Consider the following 16,837-nt stretch of genomic DNA (forward strand, 5'->3'; position numbering starts at 1 on the left):
TGTGGAAATTAAATAAATAAGGGAGTCAACCTATGTTGCACTAGAACCCAAGTCTTTTGATTTTGAGACTTATTCTAGACCAAGATTGGCTACCACCTCTGTCATATGAGTGGTCTACACTCCCCTCCCTGACTCCTGCCCAACTCTTGCTTGAAGGGCCTCTTGGTGGTGGTGATCCTTTGATTCCTGCTCCCCAGTGAACAAGATTAACTCATGGCAGAAATAAAGCTTATCCTCCAACCCAGAACAGGCCACTGATAGACATGGTGCCATATTTTCTAAAGCAAACATTGAACATATGATTCAAATGTATTAAATGCCACTGATAATAGTACATTTAATAAATGAGTGGCATTTAATAAATGTAATGTGAATGCAGAAACATTGACATTCTGGGACATTCTGATAATTTACAGGAACAATAGGACAGGTATTTAAACAGAACTGACCCAAAAACCTAAGACATGCTTTTGTATCTGCAATACAATCTTTCCATCATAGCCTCTCTCCCTTTCTGGTACAGTAATCCTAATCAAATAGAGCACAATGTCGATAAATGAAAACAACTCGCTAGAATCATCAGTGCATAAAAAAACATACAAACCAAACAGGGAACTTTGACTCAATGCAGATGTTTATTGGAACTAATGTCTGGTTTTCCATAAGAGCAACAGCTCTGTTGTTCATAAAAACCAGGCGTGAGTATGATTGCTAACAGCAGCACTCATGGTTGAAATTACAGCTTCAGTTACACCAACTGTATTCTAGAGAGGTGGGCTTTGGTTGCACAAAGAGGAGATCTTTTTAAGAGGCGGCACATTTAAAAAATTTTCTTACTTATTTTTAAAAAATTAATATTCACAATTAATTCAAAAGGCAGCAATTTTAAAGTTGGAATGAGCTGCTTTTGGGGGTAGTGAGTTTCTCATCACTAGAGATGCTCAAGAATGAGGTCGTGACGTTAGAAAACGTTGTCCTCACAGACACTTCAACCCTTGACTTCTATGGCTCTGTGAGATATTTGGGTTCCTTGGACCCTAGCAACAGTGCAGGAGCTGGCACATCTAATAAGTGCTTGTGAATTAAGGGGAAGACTGGGTTCCATGACCTACTTAGACATTTTCTCAGAATAAGAATGAAATTGCAATTGGAGGAATAAACAGAATAAACTGGGTCCAGCCAGAAGTCAGGATTTGTGCACAAATCTTGAGGCCGTTTCACGTTCTGTTTAGAATTCAAACTTTAAGGAGAAAGGCTCTTTTTGGTGTTGGTTCTGATCCCAGAACACGGATCTACTGGACACGTGTTTCTGTGGGAGGAGCTGGTATAATAAAGGAAATCTTGAGTGGACATTTACCATTGTTCTCCCTCCAGCTGGAAGGCCTGCCTCTGTCTTATCTGTGGAAACGTCCACTCTTTTCAAGGCTCTGGTCCAACCATCTCTTCTGGAAAGTTTTCTTGATTAATATCTCCTCCCCCAACACCTTCATGCCAGTATGGTCTTTCTTTTACCTCTGTGACTTTCCAAAACAGCACTTGGCCGGGTTTATTCTGTTACACAGTAGTCACTTACATATGTTTCATGTCGTCCAACAGGAGCTCCTAGAAGGCACGAATGATACTCTCCCAATCCAGGTAGTTAACAGCAGTCAGCACAGCCTGGGATGTTGGGGTGTGCCCAGGCAGTGCTTGAAATGGGAAGGTATGGTGTCTTGGAATGCCTTGGGATTCCCAAACTGCATCACAGTTTTCTTTGGTATTTAAAATGGAGTTCCTGCTAGCTTGACAAGTGTCTGATAGAGCTGGGTTGCATTGCCACCTTCCCTTTACAGAATAAACAGCAGGGCACAGACAGGTAGAATGACTTGTTTATAGAGCCAGAGGCAGGCTGTGAATGGCTGTCCCTGAGTATTCAGCCTAGGGCTTAATATATATAAGTTCTCATTCTCGATTATCTTCCTCTTTTTTTTTCAGTAAGAGACCTGGAATTATTCCAGCAGCTGCATACAGGTCAAGAGTTAAAATCCCCCGGGAAGATCAGTTTCTACAAAACAGAAGACAGGAACTTAGAGTTTCTGATTCCTAGGAGGGCTTATATCTTGGAGCTCTGGAGGGCATAAGGTCTCTAGAAGCTTCCTGAGAGAGGATGGGAGAGGCATTCTGCTTGGAAAACACTTATGGCCTTGCAAGGTTAGGGAGTTCAGGGTGAGGCTCAGGGGTGAGGAGTCGGGAAACAGCTGCTTGGGGTCAGCTGTGGACATAGGAAGGAAGAGTGCAGGGACTGGGGTACAAACTACCAGTGCTCACCTGGTGCAGCCCAGTTTCCCAAGATGGGAAGGAGGCCAGGGCCCACAGCAGATGCTCTGCTAAAGAATAAGGAAGGATCCTTGATTGCGCTTTGCCTGGCCTATGTCCTTGGGAACTCGCTCGTAGTGGAAAGGGGTGGATATTGCAGGAGCAGCAGCAGCGTTTTGTCTGCATCAAAGTTCCTTTGAACCTAATGTAATTTTTGCCTTTTGGTTACATTGGCTTTAACTCATCTTATCAGGGAGAAAATGGCTTCATTGTATCTTAGATCGTCAGAGGTTGGAGGGCCCTTTGAGATGAGGGAAAGGGACTTGCATAGGGTCATCCACAGGGCTAAAGGCAGAGTTAGTTCTAGAAACAGGTGTCTGCCTTCCCAAAACACAATTCCCAGGATCCCTCCTGTCCCTGCTTCTCTCAGGCCCTCCCGCAACCTGGTACCTAGCGCATGTTCCTAGCTACATAGCTAGGGGACATGCCAGAGGACTCAGAATCTTGTCTGTTTTACTTTTTTAGGGGTGAGGGCGAGGATTGATGCTGGGAAAGTTGCATGGTGGCAAAAAAGCATAGAACATTTAAGGGCAGGTGGAGATGGTCAAGGCTGATGGGAGAGGCGTGTCCCTGATCAACCCTCAGATCCAGGCAGGGGTTTGTAAGAGAGCTTCGTCTGCCTGGTAGACACACTGACCTTCTGCTAAGTTGCATTTATTGAGAACTTAGTGCATGCTCTGCATCTGTTAATTTTTTCCTCATCAGACTCTTATGAGGTAGGTAAGGTATACCATTTCCATCTTATGAAGAAACTGAGGTTTGAAGAGGTGAAGTCACCTGCCCAGCACTGCGAACTAGTAAGTGGTAGAGCCTGGATCTGGCCTTGTGTTCTGACCACTTCCCTGCTCTGCCTCTTTAAAGAGAGTGAAAGGGAGCAAAGATACCTGCTCTATTGCCCAGTAGTGGTTAGGATGGAGGAGGGGGGAAGGGAGGAAGGAAAGGAGAAATGGTCGCTTGCAGCAGAGGACTGTCTTCTGCTGCTGACTGACCACAGCAGGTGGTGCTGGGCCTGAGGAACCAAATTCAGTTCTTCACTCCGGTGACCCTCTGGATCCAGTCCTTGTTGTGGTGGATGGAGGAGTACACTCCATAGCGGTCCTTCTTCCCACAGTCCTCACCCCAGGACACAATGCCCACCAGGTGCCAATGGCCTCTTTCTCTATTAAGGGTCACCATGGGGCCTCCAGAGTCACCTGCACAGGCATCCTTTCCTCCTAGATGAAAAAGAGACGCAGATGAAGATAAAATGCCCCTTCCACAGCCCAAATCCAAAGGCAGTCTCTTTCTCCTACGTCTGGGTTGTAGTTCAGAGAATTGGGCACTAGAGGGCAGAGCAGACCGTTGGACCAAACCTGGGCTCCGGGCAGTTCTAGGTCAGGCTGCATCAAAGCTCAAATGATTCTAGAAAGCATTGGTTCAGGCTTCTTTTTCTTTTCTTTTCTTTTTTTTCTTTTCTCTCTCTTTCTTTCTTCCTTTCTTTCCTCCTTTCTTCCTTTCTTTCCCTCCCTCCCTCCTTCCTCCCTTCCCCTTCCTCCCTTCCCTTCCCTTCCCTCCCTTCCTCTCTTCCTTCCTTCCTTTCTCTCTCTCTTTCTTTCTTTCCTTTTTGCCTTCCTTCCTTCTTTCTTTTCTTTTCTTTTGAGATGGAGTTTCGCTCTGTCACACCCAGGCTAGAGTGCAGTGGTACGATCTCAGCAAACTGCAACCTCTGCCTCCCACATTCAAGCAATCCTCCCACCTCAGCCTCCCTAGTAGCTGGGACTTACAGGGACCTGCCACCGCACCCGGCTAATGTTTGTATTTTTAGTACAGATGGGGTTTGCTATGTTGGCCAGGCTGGTCTCAAACTCCCAACCTCAGGTGATCCACCTGCCTTGGGCTCCCAAAGTGCTGGGATTACAGGTGTGAGCCACCGCACCCGGCCTCCTTAAGGGAAACCTGGACTTGGGAAGGGAATGATGGACATTCTGTAGTGATCTTTTCTCTGATGCATCTTCTCCTGTGCAATCCCTCCCTCCACAGCCTTCCTCCAGTCCCCTACACCCCCACACTGGCAGCCCACCAGTCTAGGAGGCCTCTGTGCTCCCTTGCTGGCTCTGCACCACTCCCTGGCTGGCAGCACCCCTGTTGTATGCCATCCTCTTAACCCACCTTCCTTCTCCCCAGCACAGATCATGTCCACGGTCACTTTCTTCTTCAGTGGGGCATAGGCCTTCTGACAGGTGCCATGGTCAACAGTCGGGATTTCAATCTAGAACACAAAGCTGTTATTGGTCCCCACCCCTGGCTGAGAAGCCTCTGCTGTTACGATGCCCCCGAAGCCGGCTCCTCTCCACTCCATACCTGAAAGGACCTGTGTCTCCCTTAGACTTGGTCTAAGAGACTGCTTCATGCTATAGGTAGAGGAACAATTGAATAGAGAATCAGGAGACCCATTTTCTAGGGCAGTCTCGGCTATGAAGACCTTGGCTGTGTGAACTTGGGCAAGTAACGTGTCCTCTCTGGGCTCCAGTTCTCTCATCAGGAAGATTAAGATAATAATACTTGCCTAGGAGATGTATTATTTCGATAGGACAGTGTATACAAAAACGACGGTCAGCTTTCTTTTCTCACACTCCTACTGTGGGACCTAGGACATGTGGCTTAATCATTGTTTTTCAGACTCTGAGACTCTGTTTTCTCATCTGAAAAATGGAAGTTGCAATATTTGGTATACCAATCACTGTACAAAGAGGAAAGGCATGAACAAGTGCTTTGTAAACTACACACACTGGATAAACATGATTTCCTGTGGAGGTATCACTGCTGGCTTTGCAGCAAACTCTTTCTTTCTCTCTTTCTTGATGGAGTCTCGCTCTGTCACCAGGCTGGAGTGCGGTGGCACAATCTTGGCTCACTGCAACCTCCAACTCCCGGGTTCAAGCGATTCTCCTTCCTCAGCCTCCCGAGTAGCTGGGATTACAGGTACGCACCACCACGCCTGGCTAATTTTTGTATTTTTAGTAGAGATGGGGTTTCACCATGTTGGCCAGGATGGTCTCGATCTCTTGATCTCGTGATTCACCAGCCTCGGCCTCCCAAAGTGCTGGGATTACAGGCGTGAGCCACCGCGCCCGGCCTCAGCAAGCACTCTCTTATGTTATCCTCCCTCACTGTAGTGTGAGCATCTGTCCAGACGCTGGATCTGTATTATATGCATTTCTATCTTACATAGCTTGGAGCTTAGTAAATACTCAGGAAAAAATTTTTTTGGATTGCAGCAAAATTGATACATAAAAATAAGGCATTGTGACTATTACTGCCCTTGAGCCAGTGTGAGGGTAACATTTGGAGAAGATGTCTGTAATTAAAAAGGAAGCATGTGATTCTCTTTCAGTCAAATCAAGAACTGAATGGGCCACATTCTCTAAATGAACAACTCCTGTGGCCCTTGCTGGGAGGAAACCAGAGGCCATTCAGGTCCCTCTTGGGCCATGGCCTTCCCTGGATAAGGAGAGAGGAAGCCACGAAAGGTTGGTCCCGAGGACAGGTCCTCAGCAACCTTTGAGCACCTGAGGAACCCTGATTCATCGTTCAGGTATGATTTCAGCATCACTTCCTTTGGGAATCCCTCACGAATCCCTGAGATGAGATCGGGTCCTCTTTTATATGTTCTGGAGCGTCCTACACTTCTCTTTCACCACTTTATCACATCTGTAACTACTTTCTGTCCATCCCGCTTGACCATAAACCCAAGGGGGCCAGGGACCGGATCTGTCCTTTTACCCCAGCACAGCTAGTGGCTAGTACAGCGTCTGGTACAAGGGAAACACCAAATAGATCCCTGGGAGTTAGTGAATGAAGGGATGAATGGTTGTTGCGAGTCCCAAATTTTAAAGTGTATCAAAATAATATACGTGGAAGAATTTAGAAACTGGCTGTGTCAGTCATAGACCCCAGTGATACCAGAGCCAGGCAGCTCTTGGAGGACAGCTCATGCTGCCCCATAACTTTGCAGTTGGAAATAGTATCTTATGGTCTAGAGAGGCAAAACGATTTGCTTCAGTCACCCACCAAGTTAGTAAAAGCCAGGACTTGAAACCATGGCTCCTCAATCTTAGTTCAGTGTTTTTCTTCCCGAAATGACAGGAAGGTGAACTTCTAAATGTAATTGTCAAGTTCATTGCTGCAAGGATCGTGGTTCTCGAGAGCCTGGCTCATTCTGGCCAATTTGGTGTGCAGTTCTCACGGTGCACAGCTGGATTATCACCCATGGGGGTGTCTAAACCTGCTGCTTTCTGGGAGAATTTTCATAAGCTAAGCCTTTAATAAGCTTCCACGAAAACTTAACAGTGTTTAGAGGCTAGAGTCCATGACATGTAGAACAAACAAATCAGGCTTTCTGGGGTTCGAAGTCCCATTGAACTTTGGAGGTGAGCCTGGGCTCCTAGCTTCCTGCTCACCAACCCCCGTCCAAGCCTCAAAATCCCTAAGGGAACAATGTGAGCAGGAAGGCTCCGAGCAGGGCTGAGGTGTCACTGTCTGTGAGTTATAAAATGAACCTCACCTCCATCAGGGTCTCTGGGAACCTTTGCAAGAACTGCTTCCCCCAGCCACTGACGATGACCATGGCTCCTGGTGGGGAGAAGACAGTGTGAGAACCAAGAGGCTATCTGTGGGGTGTTGGGGGGTTGCAGCTTGCAGCTCTGTCGTCCTCTGTCTGTGGAGGAAAGACTGAAAGGTAGCATGGTGGGGAGGAAGACGTGAAAGGCAACTGGGCAAGAGATTGCCTTCAGGAGAGCTGTGTGCACTAGTTTCTGTGATGTGTTGCTGGTTTACGCGTTTAGTTTTCTATTCTGTGCTGCCCCCAACTAGCCTGAAACCTGGGCTCCGTGAGAGCATAATCTCATTCTTCTTGTTCACTGCTATATCCCCATGCCTATAACAATGCTGGCACATAGTAGGTGCTCAATCAAGAACAGTGAGTAAATGCAAAGCCCAGCCTAGTCCACTATACGCTACGCTGCCTTTAGCAAGCCCTCCTCTTTGCCCCTCTTCTAAGCCTCAGTTTTCTGATCCATAAAATGAGGAGGCTGGACTTGGTCTTCTCTAAAACCCCTTTCCGACTTGACATTCTAGAAGTCTATGAAGTTGGTAACTCTGTGGGGCAATGTGGAAGTGGGTTGAGCACTGACAGAGCAATTATTTTCTCATCTGAAAAGGAGCCTGGATACTGAAAACAGCGTTGAGCTTAAAGTCAGAAAACCTGTCCTATACCCCCAGATCTGCTTCATACAAGCTGCTTCTTTGGTGAGTCACCTCCCCTTGCTGCCTCTTAGTTTTCTCGTTTGTAAAATGAGGCTACAACGCCACCTTGCAAGGCTTGCATGATGCACACATAAGTTGATGAACATAAAGCACCTGGCACATGGTAGGCACCTGGCACCCAATGAGTCAAAGCCAGCTACACTTGTGCCTTTCCTGTTGGCTCAGTCCCCGCAAATACTCCTCGGATTACATCCCAGCCATTTTTATTTTGAGCTAAAGGAAGTGAACTATCATGTGGCGCCACTGAAATTAGAATGAAAAGGAAGCCAACTGGCGTGGGTCGCCTGTGTTTAAGTATTATCTCAAACATGGAAATATCACAGCCACCACATGGGGTATTACCTCCAGTGTAGAGGTACGGGGATTGAGGCTTAATGAGGTGAAATAACGACTTTAAGATCACTCAGCTGGGAAATGGCTGCAGTGGGGTTTGAGCCTGCGCTGAGTGCTAAGCCGTTGTCCCCCCGTTCCAGACTTACCCTTCTGTACTCTGCTTTGTGGCACTGGGGATGAGACTCTGAAGTGGCAGTTCTACTTTGCCAGCTGGTTTTCTGAAAACAGGGGCCACTTTCAGAAAGGCAGGAAGACTTGCTGTGGTTGGTGGCATCAGCCTGGTAGTGGTTTGTCACCCCAGTAGTGGCCATTGTTTCCAGCTGTTTTCCTTAGCACATTAGCCTCTTCTGCAGACGTTCAAGTTCTGGCTGCATAGGGCCCCTTTTCCAAGCTTCTAGTTTCTGCTAACTCCAGGTTCTTATCTTTGCTTCCTCAGCCCTAGGGTTGGCGTTTCTTTTCCTGCAGGTACCATCCCTGTGATCTCCACTCCTCCAGTGCCCTATATTAAATTCTCTCTGTTACTATAACTAGTGTAGTTTTGGTTTTTCTGTCTGGACCCTTAGGTCTGCCTGTTTACTATGTGCTTCCCTACACTTTTGCCCCCTTGGACCCAGTTCTTGGCTGTTTGAGGGAAGCAGCTGGTGAGTCATGCAGACACTGTCAGCTGGCTTAATTGGCACCCGTGCTTCACCATCATGAAGACGGACTCCCTGTGGAGGCACCAGCTGCCCTGCAGAGGTGGAGGTGGGGGAAGGTACCTTCCTGCTGGGGTCCCTCGGGGAGACAGATGGGCATCACGAAGGTGTTCAGCACTGGGCTCTCCAACAGCTCCACCAGAGCCACATCATTCTCGAATGTGTTGGGGACATACTGGGGATGGAGAGCGATGTGTTTGACCCCAAGATGCTGTTCGTTTTCATCTGACCGGAGCCTCCAATGCTTGCCTGGGCAAGAAGAAGACATGCGAGGCATGGGGACAATGCAGGATAAGGTCACACCTTGTCCCCTGTCAGCCCCCACCCCAGCCCTGTACAGCCCATGCTTCCAGTCTTAGCCCTTTCACTGCCTTCATCCACCTTTCCCCAACATCCCACCCTGTTGGTCATTCTCCACATACTCTCATGGGTTCCCACCTCTCTGTCTTCATGAGCTGATGCTATTGTCTTGTAATGCTTATTCTTATGCCTGCTGCCACATGTTCAGTCCGTATCATCACCTTCAGTGCCTGGGTCAGATATTACCTCCTTCCTGTAGCCTCTCAGACTCTTAAGTCTTTCCCCTCTGAATTCCCATGCCAATTTATCTGTTCTTCTACAAAACTTACCACTTCCTACTTTCCATTAGAGGTTTCTGTGCTCATATCTCATTCATTTATTAGACTGTAAGCTCCCTGTGGGCAGAAACTAGGTCTTGATTATACTGTGTCCTTAGATCCTGGCACACTATCAGTAGGTAAATATGTGTGAACCTGAATTGAATCAACTGATGGTCTGATTTTATAAACAAGAGGGGAAGTCTGGATTGTCTATGTATGATCCATTTGAAACCACAGGTTCATGGAAACCTAAAGGGTCTTTGGATATTGTCTAGACTGGACTCCTCATTTTATCATTGTGAAACTGAAGCATAGACTTCAATGTCTTGCTCATGTTCATATGACCGGAGAATCATATTTTGCATTTGGACTCAGGTTCCTGGACCTCCATCCCAGGTGTCCTGCCCTGACAAGTGAGGGAGTGAGCAGACACACCTTGGAAAGGGGCAGGAGGTCATCCCATTCCCAGAACCACAGCTGGCTTCGGGAGTCAGCTTGCCACTCACTCACTCCTCACTTACTCACTCACTCACTCACCCAGAATGATTTTGAAGTCAGAAGGGCTGAGCAAGTCTGAGGCATGTAGGGTGGGATCTTCTGGATCGAGTGACTGGTGGAGGCAGTGTGCAGCAGTCACTATCCAGCTGGACCCTGGAGAACAGAGCACACGTACCATTGTCCCACACTGCTCGGTCTTGCCTCCCTCCGCCTCGAGCTGAGGATCTTCAGGCTACCCCAGGGAACCCCTCATGGCCCTGCAAGTGGCCGTACTTCTCACCATTGTATTTTATGGCCCCCGACTCAAACACTCATATGGTCCTAATCTGGAGATGAGGAATTAAACCTGTGATTTTTACCTGCCTATTCCAACCCAGGCCAGGAATGAACATTGTAAACAGGACTTCAGGAATCCTTTAAGCCCGTGGCATTGGTGACAGCCAGATAGCCCAAAGTGGGTGCACAGAAAGCCTGTGGTCACTGGCTGCCTTCTCAAGTATTGCTTTTCAAAGTGTGGTCCCTGGATGAGCAACATCAGCATCACCTGGAAGCTTCTTAGAAATGAAGACTCTTAGGCTGGCCCCACCTCAGATCCACTGAATCAGAATTTGCATTTTAACAAGAGTCCCTACTAATTTGTATGCACATTAAAGTTTAAAATTCACTAATCAGAAGCTAGCTACACTGGCTGCACATTAGAATTACCTGGAGAATGAAAAAAGAGTGAATCAGGGTCTGGACCTTTATCTAGACCATTTATGTCATGGGAGTGGAGCCCCGACACAGATAATGTTTTAAACACTTCCTTAGGTTAATTCTACAGAGGCCAGGGTTGAGAACCACTGCTCTGATCTAGACTTTTCATTTTATAGAGAGGAACCCTGAGGCCTGGAGAAAGCAGGGATGTCCAGAGTCACCCAGTAGTTGGTTTCAGGGTCAGGGTCAGGGCCAGGGCCAGACCCCAGGGCTCTCGATAGTCAGCCTTGTGCATTTCCTGTCTCTCAGCTGGCATCTTCCTCTGGATGGACTGGCATCTGCCCTTGGTTTGATGCAGGATCAGGCTTCCATTTACCCCTTAGGTGGAGCAGATGACAAGCCCATAAGTAGCTGAGCCCAGAGACATACTCAGGATGAGCCAAGCAGAAAGAAAAGCTCTAGGACATGGGTGTGGGGGAGGCTGAGTATCAGGTCGAAGTTCAGGGTGGAGGGCAGAAGTGCTTGGTCCCGGAGCAGGTTCCAGGCTCCACCTGACCCTCTCAGGAGCAGCCACGTGCTCCTGGCTCCTGGCCAGAGCGCCACCTAGGCCACTCTTCTCTCCCCTGGGGCATTTTGATCTCTGCCCATGTCCAGGACCAGATCTTCCAGGTGGATCAGGTGGGCTGAGGTACCCAGGTTAAGAGAGCCTGCCTTGGTGTGGGGCTCTGGGCTATTTAGATGAACCCAGGGGTGAGCACTGTCCAGTTGAGAGGCACAGCTTGGCCTGCCGGCTCTGCAGATTCCTCTACCCAGGCGTCAGTGTGGGCATGAAAGAGGGGCTTTTCCCTTCCTCTGTCCCTCGGCTGCTTTCCTGTTTCTTCTGCCCTGTCTTATCCCTCCCTTGCTCTTTAAGACTGAATGACAGGAGGGGAACAGAAATGATAGATCAGGATTCCTGCGGGGGTGTGAAGTGTGGGGGAATTCCAGCTTGGCTGAGGGTAGAGAAGTGAACGCTAAACATCTTTCAAACATAAGTCATAGAGAATAAACACACAATGAATAACAATACATGGTGGCCATTAGCGGACTCAAAAATTCAAGGTTTAAGAAAACAAATTCACTCTTAAAATTGGGTGCACACAATCCATCTCTCTTAGTTGCCTTCCAGCAACGTTGGAGCTATCTGGTAAAGCAGAGCCTTCCCTCCCTCTGCCCTCCCTGGCAGCTCTTCCTCCACACCACCCTGCTTCTCTCTGACTTCCCTCCAGCTCCCTCCTTCCCTGACTGCTTCTCTCCTGGGTGTCTTACGCCTGCCAGTCTCTCTTCCTCTTGTTGCATTGCTCCTTTTCGTTTTCTCTTTTCTCTCTTTAATCCTCTGTCTTATTTTCCAGGTCTCTCTCAGTGTTCTCTGTCTCTCTCTGTCCTCTCCATTGCTGCCTTCCAATTCTGCCTCTCTGCCTCCCTTCCCCTCTCTCCCTTGGTCCTCTCCCACGCTCTGCTCCCACTGCACTGCCCTCAGCCCTGCCTGGCCCTTTAACACCTTCTCTCACTCTCTTTTCCTCTCTGGGGGGACTCCTTTGAGTGACAGCATTCATTTTTGGGCCTGTGAGGATGTGAGGATAAATTCCTTGCAGAGTAGGGTTTTTATATAGCCCTGGTGCTTTTGGCTGCAGTGCCAGCCCAGGCCGGGTGCCTCACCAGGGGGATCCCTGCCCCAGAGCTGTCCATCCTGGTTGGATCTGGAGGAGGGTGAGGCTGAGTGAGAGGTTCGCCCAGCAGCCCGGGAGCTGCCCATGCAGAGGTGGACCGAGGTGGCCAAGAAGGTCAAGCCAGGCCTTGAGATCCGATGCAGAAGTGACCTAGATAGCCCAGATTGCTATTCAGTTTTCTTTTGATATCAGAACTGGAACACACCTTAGATTGCCTGGACCAAACTGTGGCAGAGAGAACCATCAGCTGCTCCTTTCTCACTCTTGCTCCCACTCCCTTCCACATTCCATTACAAAGGTGACAGTCCTATTTCCCCGTGTTTTTGAATCTGCCTCCTTGTTTCCATCCCTCATGCCCTGTTCTTATTCTGAGGCTATGCCTTCTTTCCCCGCCACTGCAATGGACACCTCACTGATCTCCTGGCCTCCAGTTTCACCCTGTATTTTATCAATTGTGCCTCTGGAGAGAACTTTCTGGAACATACTTATTAACCTACAGCAGTGTTCAAGATAAGTTAGAAATTTCTAAGCATGGCATTTAAGGCCTTTGTAAATCGACCTTCCCTGATCCCCAAGGGTGAGTTTCCTGGCTCTCCCTGACCTCACAGCCCTGGGATGTGCTGCCTTTGACCCCCATGCACTGTTACTCATGGTTGAGAGACACCCTGACATTATTCTTCCCAGTGCCAGAGACAGACCAGGATCCAGTCTAGTCAAGAACTCTTTCTACCGCAATGTGCTTCTGCACCCTGACACTGGTGTGCAGTGATTCTCAATGAAGGAAACTTGGTGAGTCTCCAAGGAGGGGGTTCGGTTCCTTAGCTCTACCTCTTCCACCTTCTCCTTACCTAGAAGGGAGCCCCCACAGAAGGGCTGCCCATTCAGGTGTGACAGCATGGCAATCCAAGGAGTGGTACCCTTCTGGGCTGGGCGTCCATTGAAGATCCTGGCCAGCAGCTTCCTGGAGACCTGGGGGAGCCCACACACTGCATCCAAGGGAGGGAGGGACAGATCAGACTCTAGGCTCCTTCTTTCCCACAGCGAGAACTCCCAGCTCATCATCCTGTTAGGAACATCTATTATTTTTGCCCCACCAGCAAAATTGACCTTCCTGATAATAGCATCCCAATCTTTCTTTGGAATCTGCACTTTCCCCATTCTTAGTCTATGCAGCTAGAGTTGGATTGACCTCACCTCTGGTTTCAGGGATAGGTGTGTGACTGATCAAAGCCATGCACTTCCTGGTTACAGCAATTGCTCGGAGATTGGTATATGACCTTGGCTGGGCCAATGAAAGCCTGACTTGAGAACTTTTCTAAACATATTAGAGAAGAGAAAGTCAGTCCCTGCTGGAGTTGCCAAGTTATTAGCCATAAGCCCAGATCTGCCAGCAATCACTTCATTAAGAGTCTGCTGAGAATGATGGAGAAAAGTGGAGCTGAAAGTTGAGGGGTGAAGAGAGTGAGGGCTTTTCAGTGATGTGTGCCTATAAATTACCTCTCTTTTTTCCCCTTAAGTTGCTTATGTTGGGTTTATGTCAATTACAAATGAAAGAGTACCAACTAATAACTAATCATTATGCTCTAGCCACAGGAATCTCGTCTCCTCAGAGAAGCCCTTCCTCAGGGCCTGGTGGGTTGAAGATCCCCACCACAGTGTCTGCCTGTTCCATCCCATTTTCCACTGGCTTGGATTCACAGAAATGCTCCCACACTTTACAAGTGAATAGCCCTTGGAGACCATCTAGTGTATTGCTCTCATCATTCAGCTAAAGAAACCGAGACCTGGAGAAGGAAATTGACTTGCCAAAAGGTATTTCATGAGTTAGTGGCAGGACTATAATTCTAGGACTCCTGACTCCCAGCTCTGGGCTTTTCTTACTCTGGCCAGTCCCCAAAAGTCTTAACTATGTGGCTTCCCAGAACACTCCTAACCCAAGCCTCTGGATCCAGGCAGTCATCAGTCACCTTTTTAGCTGTCACCAGGCTGAAGAAAATCACAGATAAATGCTCTGCAACCTTGATGCATCCTCAGCATCTCCCAGCATCATTCTACATGCCCACAGCCAGCTTCCCCAAGCTAATGCCCTGCCCCTATTCCAACAGATGCGCAGAGCCCACTGAGTGGGAACTCCTTGAGTGGGAACCCCCGGAGTGGGAAACATCCTCCTCACCATCTCTTCCTCCTGTAAACTTTGTTGTCTTTAGCACAAATTTTTCACTCTGGATCTCTTAACTTTTGAATTCTTGGAGACCTGGCTTTGGTGATTCTCATCCCTCTCCTGTATTTTTCATCTCTTGTTGTTCTATGCCTTCAAAACAGAGTCAAGACTTTTTGTCCTAAAAATCAGCCTCCATTTCCCTGTTTGTCATTCATTCCACAGTCTCTCCTTCTCCTCCCTTCTATAGTAAAGCTTCTGAAAAGAGGAGTTGACGCTCCTTCCCCACAGTCTTCCCCCTCCTTTGGAGCTGGATTCAGAAGAAGAAAGTGACATGTACTGCACAAACTTGGAAATAGGCAACCATTTGAATATTTAACAGCCTACAAATAGTAGATGGAAATAAAATGGCTTTGAGACCATAAATGGAACTTCAACAGTGATATCTACATACTGAGTAGGATACTATTTTTCGAATCTTATCAGATACATTTTTCATCCCTAGGAATTCTCTGTGCACTGTGGCTCCCAAGCCATTGAAGCTGAAGCGGTCATTGTTTTAAGCAAAGGCTGGATATGGCTTTGACTTGTAAGAGCAAAGCAGAAACCAAAGTCTGGAAAGACAGACTTTCATTTGGAAGAGTCAGGCTTTATAGTAAGAATAAAAAATTTGTAGGTTTCAAGGAGCCAAAACATGGAGAACTGAACATACAATTTTTACCATAAGGCTTAGGGAAGATACAAAGGCAGTTTCCTACCTCTGAGAAAAGAGCTAAAAGCCCATCCTGGGAGACTGGAAAGGCTGGAGAGAGGAAGGAGGGAGTACAGAGAGAGGACACAGAGACGACAAAGGAAGAGAGAAGTCGTAGAGACTTTAAACTTAGAGGCCTGCTGCCTGCACACTCCCTCAGGGATGACAGTGGAGACTTGGCTCCTGTCCTGGGGAACTTCCATCCTGGAGTCCTTCGCTTGGACTCTTAGCAGCTCTGGATGCTGTTGACCACTTCATCCCTCTTTACAACTCCTTCTCTTGGCTTCTGAAGCACTTTTCTTCCTGTGTTTCTGATCCTCTCCTTTTTTTTTTTTTTTTTTGGTTTATTTCTTTCTTGGGGCCTCTCTTTTCTTCATGCCTTCCATGATGCTGGTGTTCACTCATTTGGCCCCAGGGCTTGGTCTCCTTTTCTTATCTGTAAATTTCCCATAGATGATGCCCTCTACCTCCGTGCCATCATACTACCCGTGTGCTGATGAACTTCAGATCACTGTCTTTAAATCTGCCCTGTCCTCTGAAACTCACCTTTCTTTACTGCCTACTTACATTTCCAGCTGGATTGCTCATAAACTCTTCCGACTGAGTGAAACCAAGCCCACATATCCACCCTTCACCAACCTTCTCCCCTTTGTTGTTCCAGATGTCTGCTAACGTCTGAACCAATCACACCCTTGTCGCCTCCCTTTTCTTCAGCCCCGTGTTCAGTCAGTCACTGAGCTGCTGGTAAATCCCTAGGAGAAGGAGAGTGATGTGTCTCTCCCACTCCGTATCACAAAGCGCTCTCTATATAACCTCATGATGCCTCAGTACCTCAGTATGTCACAACATAAAGTCCAAGTATCTAAAGAAAAACAAAGATTGGAAATGTCATGAGATACGACAGTCCTTCAAACTGTAAAGTGCAAAGCATAATTTAGGATAGGCTCTTTTTTCATTCTCAATAGTGTAAGAAGTGTGGCATTTTTATGATGATACAAACGCAAAACAAAGGCAAACCACGAGTTTGTCCCATGGTGAGACTTCACTATCGTGTGCTACTCATGCCTGAACTTATCAAGAGATGCCTGTAGGCCAAGCCCTGCTGAATGGACCACTTGACTAGATTGACAGTGCCCCGCCTCCTGTCTGCACTGTCTCAGCTCTACGGCTGCTGGGTCTGCACCATCTCTCATCAGGACAGCTGCAGCAGCTGCGTGGCTGCATTCCTAGCTCAGCCCTTTCCTGTCCACCACCACACCACGCTGCCCACCCTCAGACCTGCTGAATTCCAATTTTCCGGTAGGTGAGACCCAGCAATCTGCATTTTTCACGAGCACCCCAGGTGATTCTCATAAACCCCAAGCTTAGAGGATCACTCATTTCAGGACAGTTCACCTAGAGTATGTCTTTTAAAAGTCTTCCCACTTAATGCCCATTGCTCTCACTTTAACCGTGACCAGCTTTCATGCTATGACACATTTTTCCACTCTGCCCCTTCCCTGTCGTCTCCCGTGCATCCTTTGAAGCCTCTGCAAAGCTATTCTAAGCCCGCCCCCAGCTGTACGACATCACCCTTCTTTAAGTTCCCCTAATACTTAAATCTCTGTTCCTTTTACATTTAACTCCTTTGCCTACGTAAGACCTATATGCACATCAGCTTGTCTTGTATGCCAGTTTCAGCCCTTTGAAGGCAAGGAATTAAATGGCAGGCACTTAAA

At 47.8% G+C, this 16,837-nt stretch overlaps 1 protein-coding gene across 3 annotated transcripts in view; it reads right to left on the reverse strand.

Annotated features, from left to right (window-relative positions):
* Window positions 1-615: 615 nt before the first annotated feature.
* MASP1 (MBL associated serine protease 1) overlaps window positions 616-16,837 on the reverse strand; it is a 74,010-nt gene continuing 57,788 nt past the window's right edge. For 2 of the 3 annotated variants that reach the window (XM_012470864.3, XM_012470862.3), the window contains exons 11-16: window positions 13,059-13,196; window positions 9,845-9,958; window positions 8,751-8,936; window positions 6,899-6,966; window positions 4,504-4,603; window positions 616-3,569 (exon numbers count right to left, since the gene is read on the reverse strand). In XM_012470864.3, coding sequence (XP_012326287.2) covers window positions 3,379-3,569; window positions 4,504-4,603; window positions 6,899-6,966; window positions 8,751-8,936; window positions 9,845-9,958; window positions 13,059-13,196 — 797 coding nt within the window. In that variant the 3' untranslated portion in view covers window positions 616-3,378. The remainder of the gene's footprint in view (window positions 3,570-4,503; window positions 4,604-6,898; window positions 6,967-8,750; window positions 8,937-9,844; window positions 9,959-13,058; window positions 13,197-16,837) is intronic. The other variant, XM_012470863.3, reaches the window with a different exon arrangement.

The sequence above is a fragment of the Aotus nancymaae genome, unplaced genomic scaffold, assembly GCF_030222135.1.
Source record: "Aotus nancymaae isolate 86718 unplaced genomic scaffold, 86718_ANA_hifiasm-v0.15.2.pri h1tg000067l, whole genome shotgun sequence".
Taxonomy (NCBI): domain Eukaryota; kingdom Metazoa; phylum Chordata; class Mammalia; order Primates; family Aotidae; genus Aotus; species Aotus nancymaae.